Source organism: Podarcis filfolensis (assembly GCF_964270895.1).
Source record: "Podarcis filfolensis genome assembly, chromosome: 1".
Lineage (NCBI taxonomy): Eukaryota > Metazoa > Chordata > Lepidosauria > Squamata > Lacertidae > Podarcis > Podarcis filfolensis.
This window is the reverse complement of record NC_139604.1, coordinates 26,917,330-26,930,826: the sequence shown is the minus strand read 5'-3', so window position 1 is coordinate 26,930,826 and position 13,497 is coordinate 26,917,330. Positions and strand designations below refer to the sequence as shown.

Here is a 13,497-nt window from a genome sequence, read left to right as displayed (position 1 = left end):
CTTCCTACTTCTTCCTGCTGCAGCCCCCCATGCCACTAATACCACTAATCTGCTCCAGATGGTTAGGTGACCTTTCAGAACTGCATGGAAGGCGGTGTAGGGGGAATAAGAGAAAACTGCTTGCCAGCCCTCTTCCACTAGGAGTTCCCTCTGTTGTTTCACAAGCGCAATGGCAGCACTGGATTTCACTGGAAATGTTCACCTTGCATGTGCCACAATTATATTATATATAGTGACTGATTCCATCAGCTGTTGAATCAACTACAACAGGAGCAAACATCCAGGCTGCACAGAATGGTCATAGTTGGTTTCACAGAACACAACGGTTTCTTATCTCATCAGTCCTGGTGGACCAGTAATACAAAGATTCTGTCACCTTTGTCTTTAGGAAACCATAAGCAGAACAAACTGCTTCCCAATCCTCCTTCACTAGGAGTTGTCTCCTGGATCACTCCTGGGCATGTGGTAAGATGAATCTGCTGTATGAATTTGCTCTTCTAAGAACACTGGGTTATAATAATAATAATAAATTTATATCCCGCCCTCACCAGCCAAAGCCGGGCTCAGGGTGGCTAACAACAATAAAACAGTACAACTGTTATATTATATACTATTATATACAGTGGATGTTAACTAAATGGTAAGATAAACCACCCAATTTCTCAAGCTGAAGGTGAACACTATACAGTGGTACCTAGGGTTACAGACGCTTCAGGTTACAGACTCCGCTAACCCAGAAATAGTACCTTGGGTTAAGAACTTTGCTTCAGGATGAGAACAGAAACCGCGCGGCGGCAGCGGGAGGCCCCATGAACTAAAGTGGTACCTCAGGTTAAGAACAGTTTCAAGTTAAGAACGGACCTCTAGAACAAATTAAGTTCCTAACCCAAGGTACCACTGTATAAATATCAGCTAAGTCAAAAAGGTTCTGTACATACCACATCCTTTCTCATCGCTGTTATCAGAGCAGTCATCCACTCGGTTGCAGACTTTGACCAATTCAAGGCAGTTCCCATTGTCACACTTAAAATGATGGGGAGAACAGGTTGCCTCTGGCGTAGCACAGAGGTGCTCCAGTTCATCTGATTCATCGCCACAGTCGTTGTCCCCATCGCAGATATAGGCTTTGGAGATGCAACGGCCATTTTGACAGGTAAACTGATACTGTGCACAGGGCTGATAGATGCAACTCCTCTCGTCACTGCTGTCACCACAGTCATTACGCCGGTCACACCTGGAAAAGAAATCCAGTTTTGGAACGTTACAAAACAGATGTAAACTGCCAGCCAGGTAGAAAAGTAAGTTCTGGTTAATACGATCCGGGGGGGGGGGGGAATTCTAGTATACAACAGCTGAAACTCTCATTTCTTCAACCACTGGAGAAGTCTATCTGTTGCAAGCGCTGAGTTGCAATGTATCAGATTGTTCTTTGCTCACACTCCTCTAGAAAAATACCTCCTTGCATATCTTCCTCTGAATATTATCCTCCATTTCTCTGTGGCAGCTGCCATTCCCCACTCCAACCCCACCCATAATGCCTCAAACAAACACCAAGTCTGGGGCATTGTGGAGGAAACAAAATGGTGTCCAGGCTCCCAACAAGTTTGAATGTTAAAACATGGAGGGGAGGAAAGAAGCTGTGCCGTTGCTAGTGGTGACCCCCCATAATCCTTGAGAAACTACTGAAGAATGTCTGCTTTCCCTGGAGAAATTCAGTATAATAGTAAGTCCACATTATTCTCTCTGCCGGCAAATAAGGTAGAGAATTTTGAGAGGTCTTTTGCACACTGCTCTGGTATGGTGAAATGGCCTGATCTGAAAATCGTGGCAGAAGGATTGCTCCTTATTCAAACAGACCCAAGAAACTATTCCATTGAAGAAGCTCCGCTTTAAAGGGATTGCATACAAAAAGATTTCAGGGAAAGCTTCACAAATGTTTTGTTGATCATGATAAATGAAGACGCTGAACAGGATGGCAATAATATCACACAAAACTGCAGTATATGCGACTTCTGATCAGGCAAATTCTGGAGGAGTATTCTGGTTGGGCTGGACAGGGCGTTTCAGCACAGTAAGCAAATAGGCAGGGAAACTCCTCCATAGACATATTTTCCCGTCTCACATGTGAGTATAGAACTCCACCTTCCACTGCTCTGGGTTCAATGTTATAGCATCAAACAATAGCGGTCTAGCATCACAGACTTTTGCCAGCATTCCAGCATAGGTTTAAGAAAGAGAAAAAGTTTATTAATATTATTATTATCAAATTATATACCTCCCTTCATCCAAAGGTTACAGGGCAGTTTACAACACAAAAACACAACAACAACAACAACACACATCTCTCACACAGACATGCACACACATTTAAAAGGCCTTAGATCAGAGTTTTCCAAACTTTGCAAGTTGGTGACATACTTTTTGGACACAATAATTCAGTTTTGAATCATTTTGTGACATAGTAATTCAGTTTTCCTAGTAAACCAAAGGTTAAACTAACTTTTTCTAGCTCCAGGAGCACGGGGAACATTTGTGCGACACACCGACACACTAATATGTCGTGACACACAGTTTGGAAAGCTCTGCCTTAGATTGTTTAACAGCCAAAGGCTTGGTTGAAAAGGAACGTTTTCATTTGGCACCTAGTAGGTAGACATCAGGGACGCAGGTGGCGCTGTGGGTTAAACCACAGAGCCTAGGACTTGCCGATCAGAAGGTCGGCAGTTCGAATCCCCGCGACGGGGTGAGCTCCCGTCGCTCGGTCCCTGCTCCTGCCAACCTAGCAGTTCGAAAGCATGTCAAAGTGCAAGTAGATAAATACCGTATTTTTTGCATTTTTCGCTCTATAAGATGCACCAGACCACAAGACGCACCTAGTTTTTGGAGGAGGAAAACAAGAAAAAAAATATTCTGAATCTCAGAAGCCAGAACAGCAAGAGGGATCGCTGCGCAGTGAAAGCAGAAATCCCTCTTGCTGTTCTGGCTTCTGGGATAGCTGCGCAGCCTGCATTCGCTCCATAAGACGCACAAGCATTTCCCCTTACTTTTTAGGAGGGAAAAAGTGAGTCTTATAGAGCAAAAAATACGGTAGGTACCGCTCCGGCGGGAAAGTAAACGGCGTTTCCATGCGCTGCTCTGGTTCGTCAGAAGCGGCTTAGTCATGCTGGCCACATGACCCAGAAGCTGTACACCGGCTCCCTCGGCCAGTAAAGCGAGATGAGTGCTGCAACCCCAGAGTCAGCCACAACTGGACTTAATGGTCAGGGGTCCCTTTACCTTTTTTAGGTAGACATCATTTTTCACTAGATGCAAGCTTAATGACATGGCACTGGGGCTGAGAGTTAAGTGACCTGTATTTGGTTACACGGTGAGCTCTACGCTAAAATGGGACTTTTAAGTTCAGGCTGAGGTCCTTTACTATTAGCTGTACTTTCTTTGCCGAAACTGCCCAACCCATCATAAACAAACCTGTAAGCGTTACGGATGCATAGCCCGTTGCTGCAAGCGAATTCATTGCCCATGCACGGCCTCCTTGTGCAGTTCTGGTGCTCGTCGTAAGCATCGCTGCAGTCAGCATCACCATCACAGACCCAAGCCCTAGGGATGCACCTTCTTAGCGGGGGCGCATTGTTCACACATGTGAACTCAGAGTCTGAGCAGATGCGATTTGCTGGGGGGGAAAGCACAATATTTCAGCAGCTGGTTTAAACTCGCCCTATTAGTCATTTACACAAGTCTCTTGTCCCTGGCCCTCAACACCTCTTTGACCTCCCAAAGTCTTCTGCATCCCTGCGTTTGCCAAGAAAGATGCCTAGGGGGTAAAGAAGCAACATTATAATGTCATAACAGTAAAGCAGGGGTCAGCAAACGTTTTCAGCAGGGGGCCAGTCCACTGTCCCTCAGACCTTTTGGGGGGCCAGACTATATTTTTGGGGGGCGGGTTATTATGCCCCACAAATAACCCAGAGATGCATTTTAAATAAAAGCACACATTCTACTCATGTAAAAACACCAGGCAGGCCCCACAAATGTTTTTACATTTGTAAAAACACACTGATTCCTGGACCATCCGTGGACCGGATTTAGAAGGCGATTGGGCCGGATCCAGCCCTTGGGCCTTAGTTTGCCTACCCTTGCTGTAAAGCTTTATGTCCAATAGGTACTTACCACAATTGTGTCTTTGGTCCTCGTCGCTCATGTCACCGCAGTCATTATCACCATCGCAGATCCACGTTGCTGGTATGCATCTGCCATCGTCACATCTGAACTGTTCGCTTGAACAGCTCCGCACAGGGGAAACTGGAAAAAGAAGAACAGTGTTGCTCTGTTTGCATTATTCCTACTAGCACATTAAAAGTCATGTTCCATGTGACGGCCACATTCAGACGTAACACTAACTTTGGCAAAACTAAAACCTCAAAAGGTAGAAGTGATTGTTTTCTCTTGGCCGATGCTAGCTAAACCTGCAGCCAACAGATGCATTAGGTGGTGCAGGCAAAAGGAACTTGTGGCACTCCTACGTTGGAATGTGAACACACCAGTTTGATTGTGCAAAGAGGCAGATCTACGTTTTGTATCCAGTACAGGCAACTCCCCATTTATGCACATTCAAGTCAAGCGTGCCTGTGTGCACACGCATCACCACAAATCTGGAAGTGGCGCTTGAAGGGGCAAAAACGACCGCCCAAAAGTGCAAAAAATGGCACAAAAACAGCATCCAGCAATCTCACGAGCCTATGCAAGTGCAATCCCAAGAGCCTTTGCACCAACCTTTAAGGCCTGCAGAGAGTTGGCTTTTGAGCAAGGAAGTATAGAGGGCATCTGGCAAGTGCTGCTGGGGTTTTGAAGGGTTTTTCAAGGGTTTCCAGATGGTTCAGAGGGTGTTTGCGGACTTTTTCAATGGTGTTCCCAACATACGTGATTTCACTTAAATGCACAGTGCCTCGGAACACAACCCCACGTAAATAGGGAGTTGCCTTTAGTGGTTGGCAGGACTGAGGGGTAGACAATATTCCTCTCCATCTTCCCACTGCCTCTTAAGCTGAGGGAGAGGGGCATGGTAGTGGGGGTGCAGAGCAGCACTGTCTCGTTCTTTGGATTTGACTTGCCAATACCTGACAGTAAGATTGGCCAATCAATTAATTCATCTCGTTCTCTACTCAGGGCATACCTTTGCAAACGGCTCTGTTTTTAACTTCTCACTTACCACAAGAGGTAGGCTCATCTGAGCCATCAGCGCAGTCTACTGCTTGATCACAGTACCAATGAGCAGGAATGCAACGCCCAGAGGAGCAGCGGAACTCGCTGCTGCTGCAAGTCAGCGAAACTGCAAGGGTAAAGAAAAAACACAACTTCTACGCTTTGTCTTATTCTTTTCCTTTAGATTCCCAACTGTGTGGAGTTGTATGTCTTTTTTGTCCATGATTCTCTCTCTCTCTTTTTAATTATTTATCATTTTACATCAAATAAAAAAGATATTGTTGCACATCAAATTTCAATACCCCATTCTGACCGACCTCCCTTTCTGCGGTTGCTTAAATTCTTCACTGAATCTCCTGGTTTAAGCTTAATTATTAATTATCCCATATATATTAAAAACTAATTTTATCTCACTGCACATCTTTACGTTCATCCTGCCCATGATTGTATTTGTTTTCAATTTTTTTAAAAAAAATCAATAAATGATTTCCATTCTTAAGTTAAAGACTCTATCATCTTGATTCCTTAATCTTCCAGTGAGTTTCGCCATTTCTACATATCCCATAGTGTCCATGATTCTCATATTTAAGGAGCTTCTGTCTTTTATTTAAATTCTGGAAGTTATGCAGTATAGCCATCTCTCCCTCCCTCCCTCCCTCTCTCTCTCACACACATCAACTGTGTCTTTTGCAAGGCAATCCAAAAAAAAGCAAAAACAAAGAAGAGAAGCTACAAGAATGTTTGGCTTTTCACCAGAAATCAAGCCAGAGTCGAAGGAAATGGAGGAGGGTAATTGGGGAGAACCATTAGCTTACCGCAGTGAGTTGGGCTCTCATCACTCATGTCTCCACAGTCATTATCCCCATCACAAAGATATGTTCGAGGAATGCATATGTTTGTGCTCTGACATTTTGTATAACCAGGTTGACAAGTACGGTCAGCTTTAAAGGGCAAAAATAAAAATAAAAAATATTAAAGAGTTTTCGATTTCTTAAAAAAATAACATGCTTCTGTTTTTCAAAAAGTAATTGCACACAGCCCTATTAGCATTGTTCTGGGATGAAATTTCGAAAGGTACCCTTATGTATCTAGTAATCAATCCCAGATATGCCTAATATGCCTTCTCCAAGACTGAGAATATGCCTTCTCCAAGATATTCACTCTGAGGGAAGTAGTTTAACCATCTCATGCTCAATCTCATTATCTGTATGTTCAAAATAACTATTTTATCCATTGATATATGCTCATTATTTAAATCAGATAGACATTCCATTGAACCATGATTGCAGCTTTTTCCTGCGTCTCTGCTTTCTGCAGTCATTTTGGAGAATTATCCAAAATGTGGTAAAAAACACTATTCAAACTGCATCTCCACGGAGCAGATTTCCATCTGTTAGACAGAATAGACAGGTTGTGCCTCATATCATGAGAGACAGAAACTAACTCACATGGCATATTTGGTCATAGCTGGACAACTTTAAGTGAACCTAGCAACATTTGTCATCCGTCTATAATATTTGTATAGAATGGTTACACACACACACACACACACACACACACACACATTTTAAAAAAACACCACAATCCTTTCTAAATTATTTGCCAGATTTAACTATGGATTTTCAATGCAAGTATTTAAAACAGTTATGTGAGTAGTAAAGGCTTGAGTCAGTTTTTCCTTGTAATAATAATAATAATAATAATAATAATAATAATAATAATAATAATTTATTATTTATACCCCGCCCATCTTGCTTTGCTTCCCCACCAACTCTGGGCAGCTTCCAACCAAATATTAAAATACAGTAATACATCAAACATTAAAAGCTTCCCTATATGTGTGCTGTATGTGTGAACCTGTTCCTCTGTCTTCCTAAAGAGCATCTGCCTCTTGATTCAAAACATATATTCCTCCATCAGCTACAGCCAACTGCTCTATAAAAATGTCTTGGAACAACCAAGCAACAATTGGGACACCTGCTTCATGTTAATCCAGCATCACAACAAAGCCCCTGGTTTAGCATTTAGTGTTAAGACCGGCTTATCCTGCGACTCTCCAAGTCGCAAACAACCTCCCAGCAAGGTTTCATGGCCAGAAGCATGCAGCAATAAAAAGCCTAGAGAGCCCCTCATAGCCCAAACACTGCACATTTTGGGTTGAAAGTTTTAAGGGTCTATCTAGACTGCAATCCTAGACATCATTTGCAAACTTCATGCATGGAACAGAACAGGATTTCCTTCCAACTGAATGGGCACACTATTGCAATGCACCTGAGAGACAGCTGCTAGCAAGGGGTGGGCTTCATGACAATGGCCTTATTCACCTTTCTCCTATCAGTCCACTGATCTCTAGGTTCCAAGAAAATTGGCTTATGCCACCGTAGCTACCAAAGGCACTATTTGTTTCTCTGGCAAACGAGACAGTGTAATCTCCTGTTCCTTGACAGTTCCACCTCCATCTAGTAGAATTGTTATTGAAAATATGTGTCAAAGGTTTCACTGATGAAAACTCTCTCTGCTGGTCTTGCGATATAAGTAAAGAGAGGAAGACCGAAGACCCCTCTCTAGTACCACGAAACTCGTTCTCTGATCATTTCAGTCCTATGCACAAACTGTACAGCCATCCAAAGATGGCGTCAGGGCCACTGCACTACAGGAGCATTGCTGGCTATTGCTCCATCAGTAACCAACCAGAGGTGGAAGACATGAGGAAAACCCACATCTTAAGCACTTGGTCTAAAAAAGCTATGGGGCTAGGTACATTGGGTACATTAATCATTTCCATGGAGGAAATGCCAACATTCCCATTAATTTCAAAGAACTAACAAATTGGGGTGGTTATAAAATATGCACTAATGATACACTATATGATTCAGTCTGGGACACATTATCCTTAACTGGCCTGGTTCATGTCACATTAAACTAGCCTATTTTAAAACATGATTCGACTTGAAGAAGCAGTGTTGGTGCACACTTCTCTAAAGCTCTTAAATTGCTCCCTCCCCACTCCTGCTGTGCCCCAAAGGAAGCACACCAGAGGCTGGCTTTTCATTACAACTCTCAAACAAACCCACAGCTGGGAAGCCAAGGTGATCCACTGCAACACTGCTTCCATCCTCCATTGTCTGAGGTGAGAATGTTTCTGGATAGCAGTTGCTGGGAATCAAAAGTTGAGAGAGAGCTCTTGCTCTCAGCTCCTTCTTACAAGTTTCCCATAGGCCGGCCACTGGACTAGATTCCCATTGGCAGGGCTCATCTTATGTTCTTAAAGTTTGTCCTTGATTTCCCTGCCATGGTTTGTCTTAGGAAACAAACCACAGTCACTGGTTCACAAATAACATGAAACCGGCCCCTCATTTGTTTGTTCTCTGGCCCAGCAGCAAGAGCAGAAAAGGAAGCAATTAGGATTATATACGCTTATTTTTCATTCTTGAAACATACAAATCCAAACCAAACCAATTCCCCCTCTCCTCCTGCCCCAAGAATTGCACAACAAATGGCACCATGAAATACTGATTCAAGTCCTTGCCATAATGTTCCATGGCGGCAAATGCAATAAATCAGTCAGTCTCAGGTGCCAACAAACAATCAAACAGCAGCCATTCAGTTTTTCAATGTTCCTTGTAGATTAAACAGTGGTCTGGTTTCCACAAAACACTACTTCAAACTATGGCTTAGTGAGAACAAGCAAGCTTGCAAATACCCAGGAGAAAATCATGACTATTTCACTCTTCCCTCAGCCCTGCGGCTGCCATACTGCCAGAGCGAAACTATGGTTTGGCTTGGCATTAAGTGCGAACCTGAGCTCATGGTTTGTCCTGCTCCCAAAAACCCATGAGTTGTAACCAAGGTTTGTTGTTGTTTTACAGCTCAACAGTTTGTAGAAGACAAATCCCAGGTTTGCATAGCATCAGGAGGACCAGCAGAAAAGGGAAGCTGCCATGATTCTCTCACTGGGTACCTACCTATTTGCTCATTCTTGCTATGTCACAGCTTGGTTTAGCGTTACATGCAAATGATGCCATTGTGTCAAAAATACAGTTTTTGCAAAGTGCTTTCTTCTTTTCTACAGAATATTGATTGATTGATTGATTGATTGATTGATTGATTGATTGATTTAAGAAGACGTTTCTTCTTCTGTAGCCTAACGAGTGAGATCCTAAAGGACAATACATAGTTTGTAATCAACTTACGGCAGTTTCTCTCATCTGACGTGCCATTATCATAACAGTTGTTTACACCATTGCAGACGTATTCAAGAGATATACACCTTCCATTACTGCAAGTAAATTCTGTGTGGGAGTCACAAGTTCGGAACAAGCAGCCCACCTCATCACTGTTGTCTCCACAGTCATTGTAGTGATCACAGCGATAAGCGTAGGGTACACACCGCCCATTGCCGCAGGTGAAAGCTGTTGGCTGACAGGTATGAAAAGCTGAAGGGAGAGAGGAGGCGACAAAGCAATGTCACTGACAGAAGAGAACCTGAAGGCCTTGACAAACACATCAAAGAAATACACACACACACAGAGCACTCGGTTTGTTTTACCTGCCAGGGCAAACACGGCTGCAAAACGGACTGCATGTAAAATAAAATACACACCTTGAATCAGTCAGATATAGAAGGCAATGTGTTTCTTTTTTTTTCAACATGAATGATAAATTTCCAGACATTTCAAACCCCTGCGAACCCTTTTTTGCCCTAAATGAAAATGTAATGAGCCAGAGAGAAGTTCAAATGGAAGGGCATGGAGGGAGAGAGTAGATTGGAGTTCTGTAGCTAAGACAGCAGGACTGCAAACTTGAATAAAATATGGGGAGGGAGCAAGACCCACCCCAAATAATCAATCACATGACACGGTGCAACCACACCATTTGAATGCCCATCAACTTGGGGGAGGGGGCTCAAATATTTTATTTGGGGCTCCTATGTAAGACACTGCCCTAAAGTTACAAGGCCGCGTTGCCATTAAAAAGTCAATGGAAAACACGACTTTTCTTTCACTTCGTAGATCCACTCCCAATTCTATAACTGAGTGTTACAAGAAAGGGGTCTTCAGATGCACCCTCCCCTCCCCTTTTTCTCCCTCCTTGCTTGCTCAGCATGGAGAACCGTCCTTCCAGGATGGATTTATGCACCCAATGGATTTCACAGAGGGGAATGGTAGCTTAGAGTCCTAACTTTGCAAGATCTTTGAGGAAGAAACAGTCTTAAGAAATGTTTAATTGCTAGTAAATTATTTAAGGACATGTTCTACTCCAAAGAGCTTCTCAACCCCAAGTCTCACACATGCAGACTTTTTCTCAATTGGGCAGATGCTTCCCAGCCCTTCTGAAAATCAGTTATTTTTCTCTACACTGTTCAAATTGAACAAGGTAATTTAGTTTCAACGTTGCTGTCATGTCCTTCATAGTAACTAAAGGAGTGTTTTAATTGTTCCTTTTTACACTAAAAGAATTACATTCTGAATGAGATCAGCTCTTGTACACAGCCCTGTTCACAAGCCCAATGGTTCTCTGACCAAACGCATATTGGTTATCTCTCGAACTTTTTCCAAAATGCTTCCACCTCCCGCCCCAAAATCAACAGCAACTGGGTGAGAGCTTGACTTGATTATTAAAGTGCTTACCACACACACTTTCCAGTTCGTCACTGCCATCCCCACAGTCATTATCGTTGTCACACTTCCAGCGTTCTGAGATGCACCGGCCATTCAGACAGGTGAAGAGCCCTTCTCCACACCTGGTGCCATTGTCCACGATACAATGCTTGTTGTTATTGGCTAAATACCAGTGTCCTTCAGAAGGGCACTGACACTCGGCACCAGTTGGACCTGTATTAAATGACAACAAGAAAATTATAACAGGCCAACATCTCTACATAACAGTTTTCCCAGAATGTTAGTTCTCTCTCTCTCTCTCTCTCTCTCTCTCTCTCTCTCTCTCTCTCTCTCTCACACACACACACACACACACACACACACACGTAGCTTCCTTTACAGCACAAGGGACTCCATCCATTAACTTTGTACCCTGAAGTACAAAGCCACTTTTATGATAATGAGTCCACTGCAGAGTTAGGGGTTTCAGGACTGCAAATATTACAGTTTATGTCAGCATATAAGAAGGGTTTCTTCAGGTCTTTTGCCGCTTAACGTAACATGGCAGCTGTGCTTAACACTAACTGAGTTCTCCTCCATTTGGAACCAGTGGGAATTTAATCACTGGCTTCAAAGCAGACGTACACAAGACAGCAATTTTGGAAAAAATAGAAAAATGTTGATGTCGTGGGCTTATGACCACACTGGCATTTTCACTCACAAATGGTGAAACTGGAGTACAATTTCGAGGAAAATAGCATCCCCGTATTAACAGTCAATACTTCTTCAGACCAATGACATTTTGAGCAGCTCAGAAATGTAAAGCACAGAGGATTGCGTTCATACCCACCCACCACTGTCACCCAGTGCACCTGAAAAATGGTTCCTGCCTGCCCCCAACTCTCCACAGTGGGTTCCTAAGGCCAGTGCCCCATCATGAGAAGAGGAAGGTATTACCAACTTGCATCTGCTGTGTGGGTGTATTACAACTGCTTTGAGGCATTCCAGCAGTCTCAGTGCACACACTGTATCTTTGAGGCACATTGTTTCCCTCAAAGAATTCTGGGCAGTGCAGTTTACCCCTCACAGAGTTACAATTCCCATCTATACTTAATGAACTACAGTTCCTAGAATTAAAGGTGTACAGTGTGCCCAGCCTAAGTGAATGCTGCATGTTCCCCTGACAATGCAATAAGTATTGTCTGGAAATAGGAGACTGGGAGAAGCTATTGATAGCCATCTTCAAATATCTTAAGGTCTGTCACATGGAAGATGGAGCAAGCTTGTTTTCTCGAACCAATAGCTCCAAGTTACAAGAAAGGAGATTCTGACTAAACATCAGAAAGAGCTTTCTGACAGTAAGAGCTGTTTGACAGTGGAACGGACTCCCTTTGCAGGTTGTGGACTCTCCTTCCTTGGAGGTTTTTAAGCAGAGGTTGGATGGCCACCTGTCATGGATGCTTTAGCTGAGATTCCTTCACTTCAGGGGGTTGGACGAGATGGCACTTGGGGCACTTTCCAAATCTACAATTCTATGATTTTATTCTCAGCGCTAGACAGTATGCAGGTTCAATCCATGACACCTCCATGGATATTAAAAGGATCAGGTAGCAGATGATGAGAAAGATCTTTGCCTGGTATGCTGGAGAGATGCTGCAAGTCAGAGCAGGGAATACCATACTAAATGGGCTGATTCAGTATGTCTAGTTTATTATTTCAGCCTCAGGTATGGTTGGGTTTTGCAGTGGCTTAGCTTTGTTTGTGCCAAGTGATAAGGTGGTCCAAGCCAAAATTCCATTCGTGTGCAAGCCTTTAAAATAACAATTCCTTCCGCCAATCGGATGTTTCGCTGAAACCCAGTACTCCGCGACAACGTGCATTTTAATTAAAGGCGGCGTGAAATATCTTACCTGGTACACAGATGTGACTACAACCGCCACTGAACTGATTACAAGGATTGGTGCACTGCTGTTGCTTGCTTTTGGCCCAAACGTGAATATCCATTGGTCTGGAGGGCAGGTTCGAGAGCATAACCTTCTGATCCGACCCGTCATATTTGTTGGCGCGGTAAATGCTTCGGGTATTCCAGTCTGTCCAGTAAATGTGCTGATCAAAGAGGGTCATCGCAAATGGATACAGGGCAGTGCTAATAATAATTTCACGCTCTGCACCCGTAGTGGAGCTACGCTCAATCCTCTGCCTAAAACAAGTAGGACATGTTAGTGTTTGAACACAAACCATGAGCCGGTAGCATTCCATGCGACTGTAAGTGTCTACAGACCCCACTGGGATGTTGAAAGATACAGCCCAGGTCTTTGTTAAAACTGTCAGTCTTTAAGATGCTGCAAAACTATCCATTGTTAGTTTCAGGACTCTCCTGCGACCTACATTCAGTGGTCTCCAATCTCTCTTCCCCACAGACCACTTGAAAGTCACTGAGACTCTCTAAATGCTTTTTTCTGCCTGCTGTGGGAATTGCAATGAGCTGCACTAAATTCTGGGTGATTTTTTAAAAGTATTTTATGGCTTCTTTTATTTCTTCTATCTTGTACTTCAAATTCCACAGACTGCAAACTGTAATACAATATGATAATAATGTTAAGAAATAAGAGAAGCCACAAAAATGCAATAAAAAAAGCCACATGAACATTTAATTCATATTAAATGCTCTGTCTCTCACCTTCAACCACAAATCCAC

The 13,497-nt window shown here is 43.2% G+C and overlaps 1 protein-coding gene across 2 annotated transcripts in view; it reads right to left on the bottom strand.

The window, feature by feature from the left end:
* LRP2 (LDL receptor related protein 2) overlaps positions 1-13,497 on the bottom strand; it is a 144,755-nt gene that overhangs the window by 41,062 nt on the left and 90,196 nt on the right. For both annotated transcript variants that reach the window (XM_083625423.1, XM_083625422.1), the window contains exons 42-49: positions 12,710-12,999; positions 10,830-11,033; positions 9,393-9,635; positions 6,015-6,140; positions 5,207-5,326; positions 4,168-4,299; positions 3,469-3,670; positions 939-1,234 (exon numbers count right to left, since the gene is read on the bottom strand). In XM_083625423.1, the coding sequence (XP_083481549.1) occupies positions 939-1,234; positions 3,469-3,670; positions 4,168-4,299; positions 5,207-5,326; positions 6,015-6,140; positions 9,393-9,635; positions 10,830-11,033; positions 12,710-12,999 (1,613 nt within the window). The remainder of the gene's footprint in view (positions 1-938; positions 1,235-3,468; positions 3,671-4,167; positions 4,300-5,206; positions 5,327-6,014; positions 6,141-9,392; positions 9,636-10,829; positions 11,034-12,709; positions 13,000-13,497) is intronic.